Below are 13,065 nucleotides of genomic sequence, written 5' to 3'. Positions count from 1 at the left end.
TCTCCCCCGCCCGTAGGGGATGGATATTCCTGTTGTCATTCACCTTGGAAACAGGAGGGTCCTGAGACAGAAACTGCAAAGGCTGGCTTAGCTCAAGAGGGAACTTCTATTTCTCTGAGACTTACTTTTTGAGCCTGAACTTGAGATATTTTAGAGTTCTTGAGTCCATCTGGGTGGCAGTAGGGCTGATGGACATTGTCCCAGGAAGAAGGCAGGTAGGCATCCTGTAGGGAACATAAAAGGAAGATGAGTGAGTCACGTCTTAACAGCGATATGACCTGAATTCAAGTTACTCCTTATTTATTTCCCCCTCAGCATCCCTGAGCCTTTGGAAATGTCCGGCCTAAATGTTCTAGCCTGGTCCTTCTGTGTAATGGCATTAAGAGTTGCAGGTCAGTGTTTATTTCCCTAGAATGCTAGAGAGGAAAGATGCCCCCTGAGGCCACCATGGGTGTGGGGGAGTACTGAGGGGCCCTTAAACATGAATACTGGGGAACACGAGCTGGGCCCCAGAGTTCCACCTACTCCTCTCCACGTGGTGATTCACCCATCACTGCCATCCTTTTATTAAGAAAGCTGCCAGATTTCCTACAAAAGTAATCCCTTAAATTGGCCTGAAATCTGCCTCCCAGTAATGTTCAACCCACAGGACTTGGTCTTTTCTCCCTGAACCACAGAGAACAATCATCATAATCGTTCACATTCATTGAGTACTTACGCTGTGCTGGGCGCTTTACTGAACACTGTGTTGTGTCTCATTTATATTATTAACCCATTTTACAGAAGAATAAATTGAGGCTGAGGGAGGCCAAATAATCTGCCCAGGGCCTGACCCCAAATAAGCAGCAGGATTTGAACACAAGCAGTTTGATGTCAGAGCCTACAGTCTTGAACTCTTAGAAATTCTACTTGTCTTGTCCCTTTGATGCCCCCCGCCCAGATCTGCAGCCTGTGAGCTTCCCTCCCCAGACCTTTCTTCTTCCAGGCTACATCCCCACCCTACCTCCCTTGCCATTTCTCCCTGTGCCGCTTCTCCTCGTCCTCCTGACCGAGGTCTGGGACAATGCAAAGACAGCAAAACCCAAGTCCATCTGACCTCCTGTGACTTGTCCCACTTTGACCCCCAGGATAGCCTTCAGGCTGAAGCCTTCGGAAGCACCATTTTAGCAGCATTCCCCTCAGGAGGCTGTATTTTTCCTGTCTGTCCTCAACATTTCTTTTGCCAGAACAACAGGCTCAGTTTTCCCTTCTGATAAATCTGGTCACCCTAAATATGGGGCTTTGAGCAAACAGGAGCGGCCGGCCCCACGCAGCCCTCATTTCAAAACGTGGATTCACTTGGGCTGCTATTTTGGAAGTCTGGTTTCTTTCCCCACACACAGTGGTTTTAAGGAAGAGGGAAGGGATCATGACAGAATACTGGCAGGGGAAAGATGCTAGCAGAGAAGACACACCTGGGCACTCTTCGTTCAACTAAGTTCCCCCAAACACTGGCCCTTCGAGAAGCCCTGTGGAAAGGAGGGTCCGTGGCCACATAAAACTGGAAAATTCAGCTTTACCAGCTCCCCTCCTGGAGATCAGCATATCCAACATTTGAAGTGCTGGTAGGAAGGGAGCCTAACCGGTTTTGTTTAATTCAGCTTTCCCATTTAAAAATGCGGCCTAGGAAAACGTTGGAAAACAATGAAGCAGAGCGGAAGTTGCATGGCCTAACATATTCCTCAGGTTTGAGTTGGTCTGTGCAGTGCTTAAATTTGCTTTATTTATTTTATTTTATTTTTTAAAGTTATTTATTTATTTATTGAGAGGGAGACAGAATGATAGAGAGAGAGCATGAGAGGGAGGAGGGTCAGAGGGAGAAGCAGACTCCCTGCTGAGCAGGGAGCTTGATGTGGGACTTGGTCCTGGGACTCCAGGATCATGACCTTAGCCGAAGGCAGTCGCTTAACCAACTGAGCCACCAAGGCGCCCCTAAATTTGCTTTAAATTAGTTGCTAGCACTTAACAGTTGGAATATTTCTCATAATAATCTGGATTTGGATGTTCTTGGAAAATCATAAGATCTGGAAACACTGGTCCACGTTTTTGCATGACAATGGTCAGCCGGACACAAGGCTGTGGTCTTTGGCTCACGGCAGCCCCCGCCCTCCTCTGGCAATACAGCCATCCCCCTGCTTTACTCCTTTCTGATACCTGTCTGGCCCAGGAGTCCTTCTGGCTTGCCTTCTCTGCCCTGGAGATTTCCTTGGGTGGGAGTTGGCCTGCATGCCTGCTGGAGGCCCATTCATCCATTCATTCATGCAACATGTGCTGATTGAGCTTCTGGACCCTGTGGATATGTATTCAACAGCCCGGGCCCTCTGGATTCTAGCACGGGAGGGCAGAATGAAGAGGGGGAGGGGAGGGGTTGGCGAGAGGGAAGCTGGCAAAGGCCAGAACCTAGTTTCCTGATTTCCAGCCCCAGGTGCTTGCTAGCGGTATCCCTATCCTTCACCGCTGTCTCTACTGCCGCTCTAGCAGCCGCTGAGCCCCAGGGAAGAAGCTACTGACATGCCCTGTGACTTACACGAGTTCCCACCTATCTCAGGGCCTCAGTTTCTCCAACTGTAGAACGATTGGGTTGGAGTAGAAAACTAGGCGCGTCCCTTCCAGGGCTGGCACGCAAAGATGCTAAGACTCCAAGATCTTGGAATGTCTGACCGGACCATTCGGGAGCTGTTCCACTGAATTCCAAGCAGCCCCTCTCCCTCCTTTTCCCCGGCCCGGGCCGGGAGGGGGCCGGAGCCAGAGGGCCGACCGGGCCTGGGCTTCCCGCCCGGGGGCGGAGCCGCTGCTCCACGTCCCGCCCCTCCACCTGGGGTTCTGCCCCGGCAGATGTTACAACTTTCTCGCATTCTCTCCCGCGGTGTCCCCCCAGGCCCGCCCAACCCGTGCCTCCCTCCCGTTCCCCGGTGGGGTCCTGCCCGCCTCCCTGCGGGGAGCCCGACTGTTCTCAGGACTGCGGGCGGGGCGAGAGGCCGGGCGGGGGGCTGGAGGGTCGGGAGGAGGAGGAAGGGAAAGCAGAGGCGAGAGAAATTAGGAGGCGGGAGAAATCGAGGGCTAGTAGGAAGGGGAGAGTCAGAGGATGGTGGAGAGCACTTTTTGGAAGCAGCCACGCCGCGTCTCAGGCTGGCCCGGCTGAGCTGGGGGAGAGGGAGCGAGCGCGGCGCAGGGCGGGCGCGCAGGCGGCGGGCGGCAGCTCGGCGCGGGCCTGACCTCCCCAGAGCGCCCCGCTGCGGCCGCGCAGTTCCGGCCGCCAGTCCTGGACCAACCCCTGGGCCGCCCCCCGGGGCCGCTGAACGATCTCGCAGCGTCCAGGCCGGCCAGGCGGCGGGCGTGCGGGCCGTGCGCCCTGGGCGCGCGAGGCGGTGAGGCCCCGGGAACCCTGTGCGCCGGAACGCGACGGCCGGCATGGCGATGCACGCCCTCACTGGCTTCTCGCTGGTCAGCCTGCTCAGCTTCGGCTACCTGTCCTGGGACTGGGCCAAGCCAAGCCTGGTGGCCGACGGGCCCGGGGAGGCCGGCGTGGAGCCGCCTTCGGCCGCTCCACCCCAGCCTCCCCATATCATCTTCATCCTCACCGACGACCAGGGCTACCACGACGTGGGCTACCATGGCTCAGATATCGAGACCCCTACACTGGACCGGCTGGCAGCCGAGGGTGTCAAGTTGGAGAATTACTATATCCAGCCCATCTGCACGCCTTCGCGGAGCCAACTTCTCACTGGCAGGTAGGCATGACCCAGGCTGCTGGGGCGGGCCGTAAGAGCCCCAAATAAATCCGGTCTGTAGATTTCCTCTGCGTTCACAGACCACCCTCCCCCCACTCGGACCTGGGAAACCAGGACTCGGCCAATTCTGTCTCCAGTCGCTTGTGTGATCATTAGTTAAGTCCTTTGCCCTCTCTGGGCCTCAGTTTCTCCAACTGTACACTGAATGGCTTAGATCATCTTTGAGGTCTCCTCCCTCTGATGTTCCAGGACACACGCTATGCACCATGTGAAGGAGACATCTGGGCATCCCTCTGTGAGAGGAACATGGCAGTCTCTGACACTTAGGTTTTAACGCTGTTTCTAATTACACACCCTGAGGCCATGAGCAAGTCATTTAACTTCTCCAAGCCTCCACTTTCTTGTCTGTCCATAGAGTGGAGAGCAGTGTTTATCCTGAAAAAGAGTGGTGAGGATGGGTTGAGTTGCGCGGCTCTAATAAATGGCAGCCCCTATGTCACCAGAGGGATTAGGGTCCCCGAACTGAGGGCTGCATGGAAAGGAAACGAAGGAACGTAGAGGCGGGGCAAAAAGACACACACAGGATGCCGTGACCTATGGAGCCTTAGGCTAGTTACTTCATTTCTCCAAATCTCTGTTTTTTCATCTGCAAAATCCTCCTAAGTTGGCTGGGAGCCCCAAGGAGACGTGCTGCTTTCTCCGTAAGGAGTTGTCTGCAGGATTACAGGATTAAAAGAGCAGGGAAACAGGAGATGGGGGTGTGGAAGGCAAACTCTGGCCACTTAGGAGAAAATCCTTTGGCAAGGCTGAAGCTAATCCTCCTTGGATGGGGTCCAAGGCATGCTTTCTCCCAAGTTCCCCCCAGAAGCCATTAGTATGATCTCAGGAACCAGAGCCTTGCTCTCCCTGTTTCCCAGGTGGGAGAAACTGAGGCATGGAGTCAGGGAGGGCCCAACTCATGCCTCTGCCCAATTTCAGGGTCTGTGGGAGAGGGGGCTGAGAGGCCAGGTGGTTGGCAGGGGTCCCAGAGCTGGGAGTCGAATAGGTGCCTTTTCTTCCTTCACACAGACACACAGCATTCAGCTCCAGGAACGGAGAGAGAGAGAGAGAGAACTGGAGAAGTGTGGAAGAGGGGCTGGTGTATGTGTTGCGGGTGGGGGCGTTGGTAGTGGTGGTGAAGACCAAATGTTGACTAACCTCCAGAAGAGGGAAAAGAATCTGCATTCCCAGGAATTGTGCACAAGTTAGCATTTCTCTCTCGAGAGGTGACTTTTGGTTTAAGCAGGGGCCCGAGCAGCCAGCAGGGCAGCGTTCCAGCCCCCTGATCTGTGAAGTTAGCTGAGCGTGGCTGGGCAGCGGCTGCCCTCAGCCCCCTGCCGCTGGCTCCATCGGACTGGTGCTGACGACTCTCATTAGCGTTCGTTAGCGCATCCAGTCGTGTCCGGTGAAGCTGGAGAGCGCCAGAGGTGCTCACGTTACCCACTTGCAGACGGGCTCCGGTGACTCTTAGCTGGCCCACCCACTTTACAAACCAGTGCTCCGTGGTGCCCAGCCCTGTGAAGAGGCTCTGCCGCTGCTTGGCCTGGGGTGCATCTTGTAGTAAATGGCATCATTCATCAGCTGGACTGAAGTCTGCGGAGCCAGGATCACCGAGAGGTTTTGAGCACGAGCTGTGTAGATCCGGGGTCGAAGCTCAGAGCTGCTGCTTGCTAGCTGTCTGCAGTGGGGCCCGTTGCTGTACTTTCGAGAGCCTCAGTTTCATCAGCTGTAGAATAGGGATAGTACTAGTCTTCCCTGTAGGTTTTTAATGAGGATTGAATGAAATAATATATGTGGCATATAGACAAGTGTAAAAATGGCCATAGTGGCTAATGATGGCTAACAACGATAACAGCTCTAAGTTAAGGAAACCAAAAACAGGAGAGCCCATCCTAGTGCCTGGGTTAAAGGCGTCAGGTATTCAGGTCTTGGCTTAACTCCAGTTCCCCTGGGGTGAGAAAAAGGTGTAGGATTCTAAGACCCTTGTGAAGTTCCAGGCTTCTTATTTACTCTGGGCTTTTAAGACTTGGGTAAAGGCTGGACACCACACGCAGATCACATGGGGGCCTTGACCGCAGAAGGGATTTGAATGAATAGATGAGGAATGCAGGATTCTGCTAACCATTTGCTCCTGCCTCAGAGCATTAGCCTGGGTGAGTGACCCAGATCCAGGGGCCGCATGAATTTATAGGCGGGCACATGAGAACTGGTCTCATAAAATTTGGGAACTGGAAGGTTTTCAGAGATCTCCCGTTCTACTGAACTCCCCCCTCTATGTGAGCACAGTGAAGCCATGAGGGAAGAGACACGGCAGCCTAGTTTGCTGAAAAGGAGTCTGTGCTTGGACTCTGCTTGGACTTCTGTTCAAGTCCTGGTTTTGCCCCTGACCACTGAGTGACCTTGAGCAAGGCCCTTCCCCTCCTGTGGACACGCATTTTTCTTTTCTTTTTTTTTTTTAAGATTTTATTTATTTATTTGAGAGAGAGAGCACAAGCAGGGGGAGGGGCAGAGGGAGAAGGAGAGGAACAAGCAGACTCCCCGCTGAGTGCAGAGCCTGATGCAGGGCTCCACTAGGGGTTCGATCCCAGGATTCTGAGATCATGACCTGAGCGAAAGTCAGACACTTAACCGACTGAGACACCCAGGCGCCCCTGGACCTGTATTTTTAAGACAAGGTAAATACACTAGAAATTGACTTGGGTCCCTTCTGCCTGTAAAATCCTGAGTGCATTCCTTCCTTCCTTCCATAAGTAATTGAGTATCCTTTAAACATCACCTGAATGCCAGGAATATAAAGTTGAGTAAAGGACAGCCCCATTACATATCACTGGCCCCAAGAGCACGTACCACTGAGTAGAATCCCATGGCCAAGTGGGACAATGATCATGTATACTAAATGTTAACCCAGAAGCAAAAGTGACTCATTCTTTGAGAGAGTTAGGAGAGACTTTACAGAGGGGGTAACATTGCGGCTGGGCTTTGAAGAGTGAGTATGAGTTTGCCTGGGAGAGCAGGACTTGCTCTAGGCACAATAGCAAGTTAGTAGCTTAAAACTTAGGGATTCTGAGGTCTTTGGAGACCCCCTGGGATATAGATCCCAGCTCCAGTTACTAATTGTTTGAATCACTGGGCAAGTGATATAACTTATTGAGCCTCGGTTTCCTTATTTGGAAAATGGGAATGATAACGACATGCATGCACTCCCTAGGTTAGTGGGGAGTTGGTGAGACAATTCATATAAAGGGCTTAGCACAATGCTGAGCACACAAGAGAGTACGTGGTGTTAGCTATTATTATTTTGTCGTCATGAATAAACTGGGTTTGACTCTTAACTCCCCCATCTTCCTAGCTGCGTGATCCTGGGTGAGTGGTTTAACCATCTCGAGCTTCAGTCTCCTCCTCTGTAAAATGACAGTAAATACCTGCTTCCATTGATTTTGAGGACTCCCTGAGATAATGCATTTGGAGTGCTTCTCACATGCTGCCTACTGTGCGTTTTCTGGGAGTGCTGGGACCAGAGCCCCCCTCAGGGAGGGAATGGGGGCGTGGTCGGCCCGAACAGTGGTTTTAGCTCCCCTGTGCCTTCCACACCCTCCCCTCTTCCCACCAGGTACCAGATCCACACAGGACTTCAGCACTCCATCATCCGCCCTCGGCAGCCCAACTGCCTGCCCCTGGACCAGGTGACACTGCCCCAGAAGCTGCAGGAGGCCGGTTACTCCACCCACATGGTGGGCAAGTGGCACCTGGGCTTCTACCGCAAGGAGTGCCTGCCCACCCGCCGGGGCTTCGACACCTTCCTGGGCTCGCTCACCGGCAACGTGGACTACTACACTTATGACAACTGCGACGGTCCCGGCGTGTGCGGCTTTGACCTGCACGAGGGCGAGAGCGTGGCCTGGGGCCTCAGCGGCCAGTACTCCACCATGCTCTACGCCCAGCGGGTCAGCCACATCCTCGCTAGCCACAGCCCCCGGCGGCCCCTCTTCCTCTATGTGGCCTTCCAGGCGGTGCACACGCCCCTGCAGTCCCCGCGAGAGTACCTGTACCGCTACCGCTCCATGGGCAACGTGGCCCGGCGCAAGTACGCCGCCATGGTAACCTGCATGGACGAGGCCGTGCACAACATCACCTGGGCGCTCAAGCGCTATGGTTTCTACAACAACAGTGTCATCGTTTTCTCCAGTGACAACGGGGGCCAGACCTTCTCGGGGGGCAGCAACTGGCCACTGCGAGGACGCAAGGGCACTTACTGGGAAGGGGGCGTGCGTGGCCTCGGCTTCGTGCACAGCCCCCTGCTCAAGCGAAAGCGCCGGACGAGCCGGGAGCTGGTGCACATCACTGACTGGTACCCGACCCTGGTAGGTCTGGCAGGTGGCACCGCCTCGGGGGCCGACGGGCTAGACGGCTACGACGTGTGGCCAGCCATCAGCGAGGGCCGGGCCTCGCCGCGCACAGAGATCCTGCACAACATCGACCCCCTCTACAACCATGCCCGGCACGGCTCCCTGGAGGCTGGCTTTGGCATCTGGAACACCGCCGTGCAGGCTGCCATCCGCGTGGGCGAGTGGAAGCTGCTCACGGGGGACCCTGGCTATGGGGATTGGATCCCACCGCAGACGCTGGCCGCCTTTCCCGGCAGCTGGTGGAACCTCGAGCGCATGGCCAGTGCCCGCCAGGCGGTGTGGCTCTTCAATATCAGCGCTGACCCCTATGAACGGGAGGACCTGGCTGGCCAGCGCCCCGATGTGGTCCGTGCCCTGCTGGCCCGTCTGGTGGACTATAACCGCACGGCCATCCCGGTGCGCTACCCAGCTGAGAATCCCCGGGCCCATCCCGACTTTAATGGGGGTGCTTGGGGGCCCTGGGCCAGTGATGAGGAAGACGAGGAAGACGAGGAAGAGGCAAGCAGGGCTCGAAGCTTCTCCCGAGGGCGCCGCAAGAAGAAATGCAAGATTTGCAAGCTGCGATCCTTTTTTCGTAAACTCAACACCAGGCTGATGTCCCAGCGGATCTGATGGGGGGGAGGTGAGGATCTCTGTCCCCCTAGATGTACTTCCCCATTCAAGCCTGAGCCTGCCCCTCCCCACGGAGGGGCCTGAGGTCAAGTCCCCAGTTGCCGGGAAATGGAAGGCACAGAGACCCTCAGTTGAAGGGTGGGGAGCTTGGCTTAGGGCAGAATAAACTAGACTGGGGTACCTGGATTCCAGTCTTGCCTCTCCGTTGACTTGCTCTGTGACCTCAAGTGGCCTGCGTGAGCTCTCAGGGCCTCAGTTTCCTGGTCTGTAATGAGCTCTAATGACTTGGTGGCTCCGTGGTGTGAACCTGGCGCCTGGGGCCATGATGGAGTTCCCATTGACCTTGCCACCTCCCAGCTCATTGAAGGCCTCACCCTTGAAGCCTGCACCTCTGTGCTACTGCTTGGGTGAGGGGCCACAAGGAGGTAACTCTAGGCTTGGACCCTCGCTGAGGCATGGCGGTCCGGCCAACTCTCTTAAGGAATCATCTGAGTGCTGAGAGTGGAGGTGCAGGGATGGGGCCTAACCTTCCTGGTCCTCCCATGGATTGGGCCAGTCCTGAGGCCAGACTAGTGCTGGGGGCTGTGGGAGAAAGCTCCCCTTCCGGCCCCCACCACCCAGAGGATTGACCCAGCTTTTAGCTGCTGCAGGATCAACGGTGGTGGGAAAAGATGTGAAAAGAGGCTCTGAACCAACAATCAGGACACTGGGCGCTGCTTTGACCTTGGACCCAATCCTTCCCCTTCGGGCCTCGATTTCCCCATCTGCAAATGGGGATGTCAGCCCTAGCTCTGCCTACCTCACAGGGCTATAGAGAACTGGCCAAGGTAATGGTTGTGGAGGAGCCCATGAACTTGATTAAAATGCAGTCACATGGACGCCAGGGCTGCAGGGCTATCTGTGAGCACAAGGGTGTGGGCATGTGCATCCTGAGGGCGCGTAGGAGCTCACCATTGACCGAGTGAGTGGGAGAGGAGGTGGGCAGCCTGCCCAGGAAGCAGGATGTATGGGTTCTGGCACAGTCCTGCCACAGGTCACTGGGTGACCTCTGGCAAATCCCGGACCCTCTCTGGGCCTCAGTGTCCCCCTGGGTACAATAGATGATTTAAGAGCCCTTCCGACTTGGTGTTCTGGGGACCCCTGCGTGTGTGTGTGTTGGGGAGCACAGGCTGAGTGGTGGGAGGAGGGGCCTGGGGGGTTCAGAGCCTGCTTGCTGCATAGCGTGCCTTCATCCACACACTGTGTTCTGCATATCTCCCTTCAGGTTCCAGTCGGTGCAGCATGTGTAGGCGAAAGCCCTGCTGTGAATTTTGAAAATAGTTATTTTTGTCACTGGCAAAGGAGGCCTGTTAGGACTCGTCAGCTTGTGGATGAGCAGGACGGGTGGGGTGGGGTGGGTGCGGTGCAGTGGAGGGGGTTTGGGTACGGGTTCCAGAGTGCATCCCCTCTGCAGAGGTAGCTGGGCCCGGCAGTGAGAGTCTGGCCTGGGGCTGCAGGGCGGAGGTGACTGACCATGTCCTGGGCCCCTTCCTCTGCCCCCCAGGGGGAGCTTTCTCTGTCTCCAGGATGTTGATGCCTGCGCTGTGTGGGGCAGGGGCCAGGACTGGCGGAGGCCTCTGGATTCCGGCCACCCCTAGCACTTCTGCCTGCTCAGGAGGGAGACTCTGAAGAGGTCGTCCATTGGGACGGTGCCCCAAGCCCAGCATATCCCACAGATGGATTGTTCATAGTCTGCCCATGACCCAGGATACTCCAGGCTCTACCGGGTGCTTCTCCTAGCTGTATGGACTGTGCCCTTCCAGAATGGCAATGGCATGGAGCCAGGACTCCCCTGCAGCTCCAGGCTTGCACCAGTTGAATGGAGGCCTCTCCCAAGACCGCTGAGTTGGCCCTGCTTTAGGTGGCCTAACTTCGCGCTCCAACCCTGCTTCTCTTCCCAGGCCCCTGCCCTTTGGGGCCATAAGAGCAGGACCATAAAAGGCCCTTTTCTGCGCTTCCCTAGACACCACAGCCTATCCCCGGTGGCTAACCTGGCCTCAGACAGAGAGAATCCAGCTGGGGCTGGGGCCCGCACCTAGGAGGAAGCTCGGTGGAATCTCAAACCCAGCCTAGAGCTTGCCTGGTTCAGAGTCCTACCTAACCCAGAACCCGGCAGACAGCCCAGGAGCCCCACTGAAGCTTCAGCCTGCAACCTGGTCCATAGTCCAGCCGTCCGCAAACCTGCTTACCCCGGGTGCTGGCAGCTGGCCCATGGCTGAGATGGGTGGAGGGCATTGGGATCAGGAGCCACCAGGACTAGGGCATGGTGATGAGAGGCTCAGCCTGCTTGTGGTTTCTATTCTGCCCAGCAGACAGCATGGCTCCTACCCTTCCTCCTGTCTCCTGTGGCCCCTGAGTCCCCCCCAGCCAGGCTTTGGGCTCTGCATCAGGCCCCTGACTGGTATTGCTGGCAGTGTTTATACCACCTGCGGTGGGGAGGGGGAGGGGAGAAGGGCAGACCAGAGGCAGCTCTGGCCCCTTGGGTCACAGATCTGAGGGAGTGGAGCCTAGAGATGCCAGACAGACCCTCGGTTTACCCCTTGGCTGAATCAGATGGCAGCAGATCTGCCAGCCAGCCAGGGTAGAGCCAGGGGTGGCCCTATCCAAGCTGGGCCCTGCCTGTGGAGTCTCGGGCAAGCATGACTGGTCCCCCAGGAACCAGGAGGGAGCCCCGGACCTGGCTGGAGGGGCAGGGCTCTGAGCCCCACCCTGGGCCTTGGCAGTGTTTCTTCCTTTCCCTTGGTACCTATTGGCTCCCTTGGGACTTAGGCAAGCAGCCCTGCAGTGCCAGAAAGAGAGTGGGCAGAGCAGGGTAGGGGAAGGAGCACTGTTCGGGGAATCAGGAATTCTGGATTATGTCCTGACTCTGCCGCTGACTTCTGCTCCTGAGGGAGGGCAGCTTCCTCTCTCTGGGCCTTGGTCTCCATCTGTATGGGGCCTGGGCTCTGTCAGGGTCCTTCCAGCCCTTATGTAGGCCAGAGAACATAAGGCAGAGGTACAGAAGTCACTCAGACCGTACACGGGTGAGTCCTGTCACATCTCTGCAAGATAGGCACTGCCTGAGCCCGCCCCACCGATACGTGGTGTGAGGTGTAAGTGCGGGATGCTTAGCACGGGGCCTGGCTCTAAAGCAGAAATAACTATTTTTCATATTTTTGGAGTCAGTGAAGGAACATCTTGTCCCCGTATTTCTTAGGAGGAAGTGGAGGCCCCAGTGAGGAAAAGACCTGCCATAAACACTCCTAACCAACAGCTGGACTTGAACTTGGGTCCACTAACTGCAGGCTGTGCTGTGCTGACGTCGGCCCAGCAGCCACGGTCCTCTGTCTCCCGGCTCCCGGCTTCCTTCTGCTCTGCAAGCAGTGCCTCCTATGTGGGACCCCTCAGGGGACAGTGCTGCTCCCTGACCCCTGACTTCTCTCCCAAGTGTAAGCCTGATGTTACTTACTGCCATTAATTAACCACATCACCCTCCACCTAGACCCTCTGCAGGATCATTTCTCTCTTGGCCCACTTTCCACCGATTCTGCCCCCCATGCTCACTGCCCTTAGTGGGACAGGCCTCGTGGGGACCCTTCCGATGGCACGTTTTCTGTGGCACCTGCCCAGGCCCTGCAGGACCCTGAGGCGCTTGGGCATGTGAATGTGTGTGTGTGGGCTGTGCAAGGTGGAGTGTGAGTGGGCTGGCACAGGGCTACCCGGGGCTCTGATGCCCCCCGACACCTGTCTGTCAGGAACAGTCCCCCCATGCAATCATGGGCTCATTCTCTCCGCGTCCCAGAGGCAGGTGTGCTTTTCTAATGCCGGCCACCGCCAGGCACGGGCAAGGCGGTGAGCTAGCTGTCATGCGGGGCTGTGGTCACATTCAGGATGGGGGGGCTGTCTGAGGCAGTGCCACCCCCCTGAGCTAAGCTCTGGAAGGTTCCAAGCGGGTGTATGCGTAAGAGAGAGTTGCCAAGGAGACCTTTTTGGTCTTCTCCCTCCTCTCCAGCCATCTCTCTGGCTCCAGGTCCTGCGCATCGTGTCCCACCCCCGTGCACAGGGTCTGGGCCAGGGAGGGAGAGAAGACGCAGGAGGGAGAGAGGTAGAAATAAGAAAGGAGGTGAAAAGCACCGGAAGGATAGGGAGGATTGAGAAGAAAGTGCTCAAGGGAAGGAGGAAAGTGGGGAAAGGTGGGAAAGAGAAAAAGGAGAGGAGAA

The 13,065-nt window shown here is 56.3% G+C and overlaps 1 protein-coding gene across 2 annotated transcripts; it reads left to right on the top strand.

Annotated features, from left to right (window-relative positions):
• Positions 1-2,918: 2,918 nt before the first annotated feature.
• Positions 2,919-12,795, top strand: LOC118006636 (arylsulfatase I). 2 transcript variants are annotated; one of them, XM_034999357.1, is made up of 3 exons: positions 2,919-3,770; positions 7,420-8,837; positions 12,063-12,795. In XM_034999357.1, exons 1-2 carry the CDS (start codon positions 3,451-3,453, stop codon positions 8,825-8,827), a joined length of 1,728 nt encoding a protein of 575 aa, XP_034855248.1. In that variant the 5' UTR covers positions 2,919-3,450; the 3' UTR covers positions 8,828-8,837; positions 12,063-12,795. The 2 variants fall into 2 exon arrangements, with proteins under 2 accessions (XP_034855248.1, XP_034855247.1); XM_034999356.1 differs by lacking the exon at positions 12,063-12,795 and having other exon boundaries at positions 7,420-9,018.
• The last annotated feature ends 270 nt before the right edge of the window (positions 12,796-13,065 follow it).

Source organism: Mirounga leonina, unplaced genomic scaffold, assembly GCF_011800145.1.
Source record: "Mirounga leonina isolate KUSES-001 unplaced genomic scaffold, KU_Mleo_1.0 Mir_98, whole genome shotgun sequence".
In the NCBI taxonomy this organism is placed as follows: domain Eukaryota; kingdom Metazoa; phylum Chordata; class Mammalia; order Carnivora; family Phocidae; genus Mirounga; species Mirounga leonina.
Note: the sequence above shows the minus strand (reverse complement) of the source record. Positions and strands in the feature narration are given on the sequence as shown.

Bases quoted from the DNA above. Each gene is read 5' to 3' on its own strand.
- LOC118006636 (XM_034999357.1), top strand. From the start codon at position 3,451: ATGGCGATGCACGCCCTCACTGGCTTCTCGCTGGTCAGCCTGCTCAGC. The intron at 3,771-7,419 runs GTAGGCATGACC...TCTTCCCACCAG, and splicing joins AGCCAACTTCTCACTGGCAG to GTACCAGATCCACACAGGAC.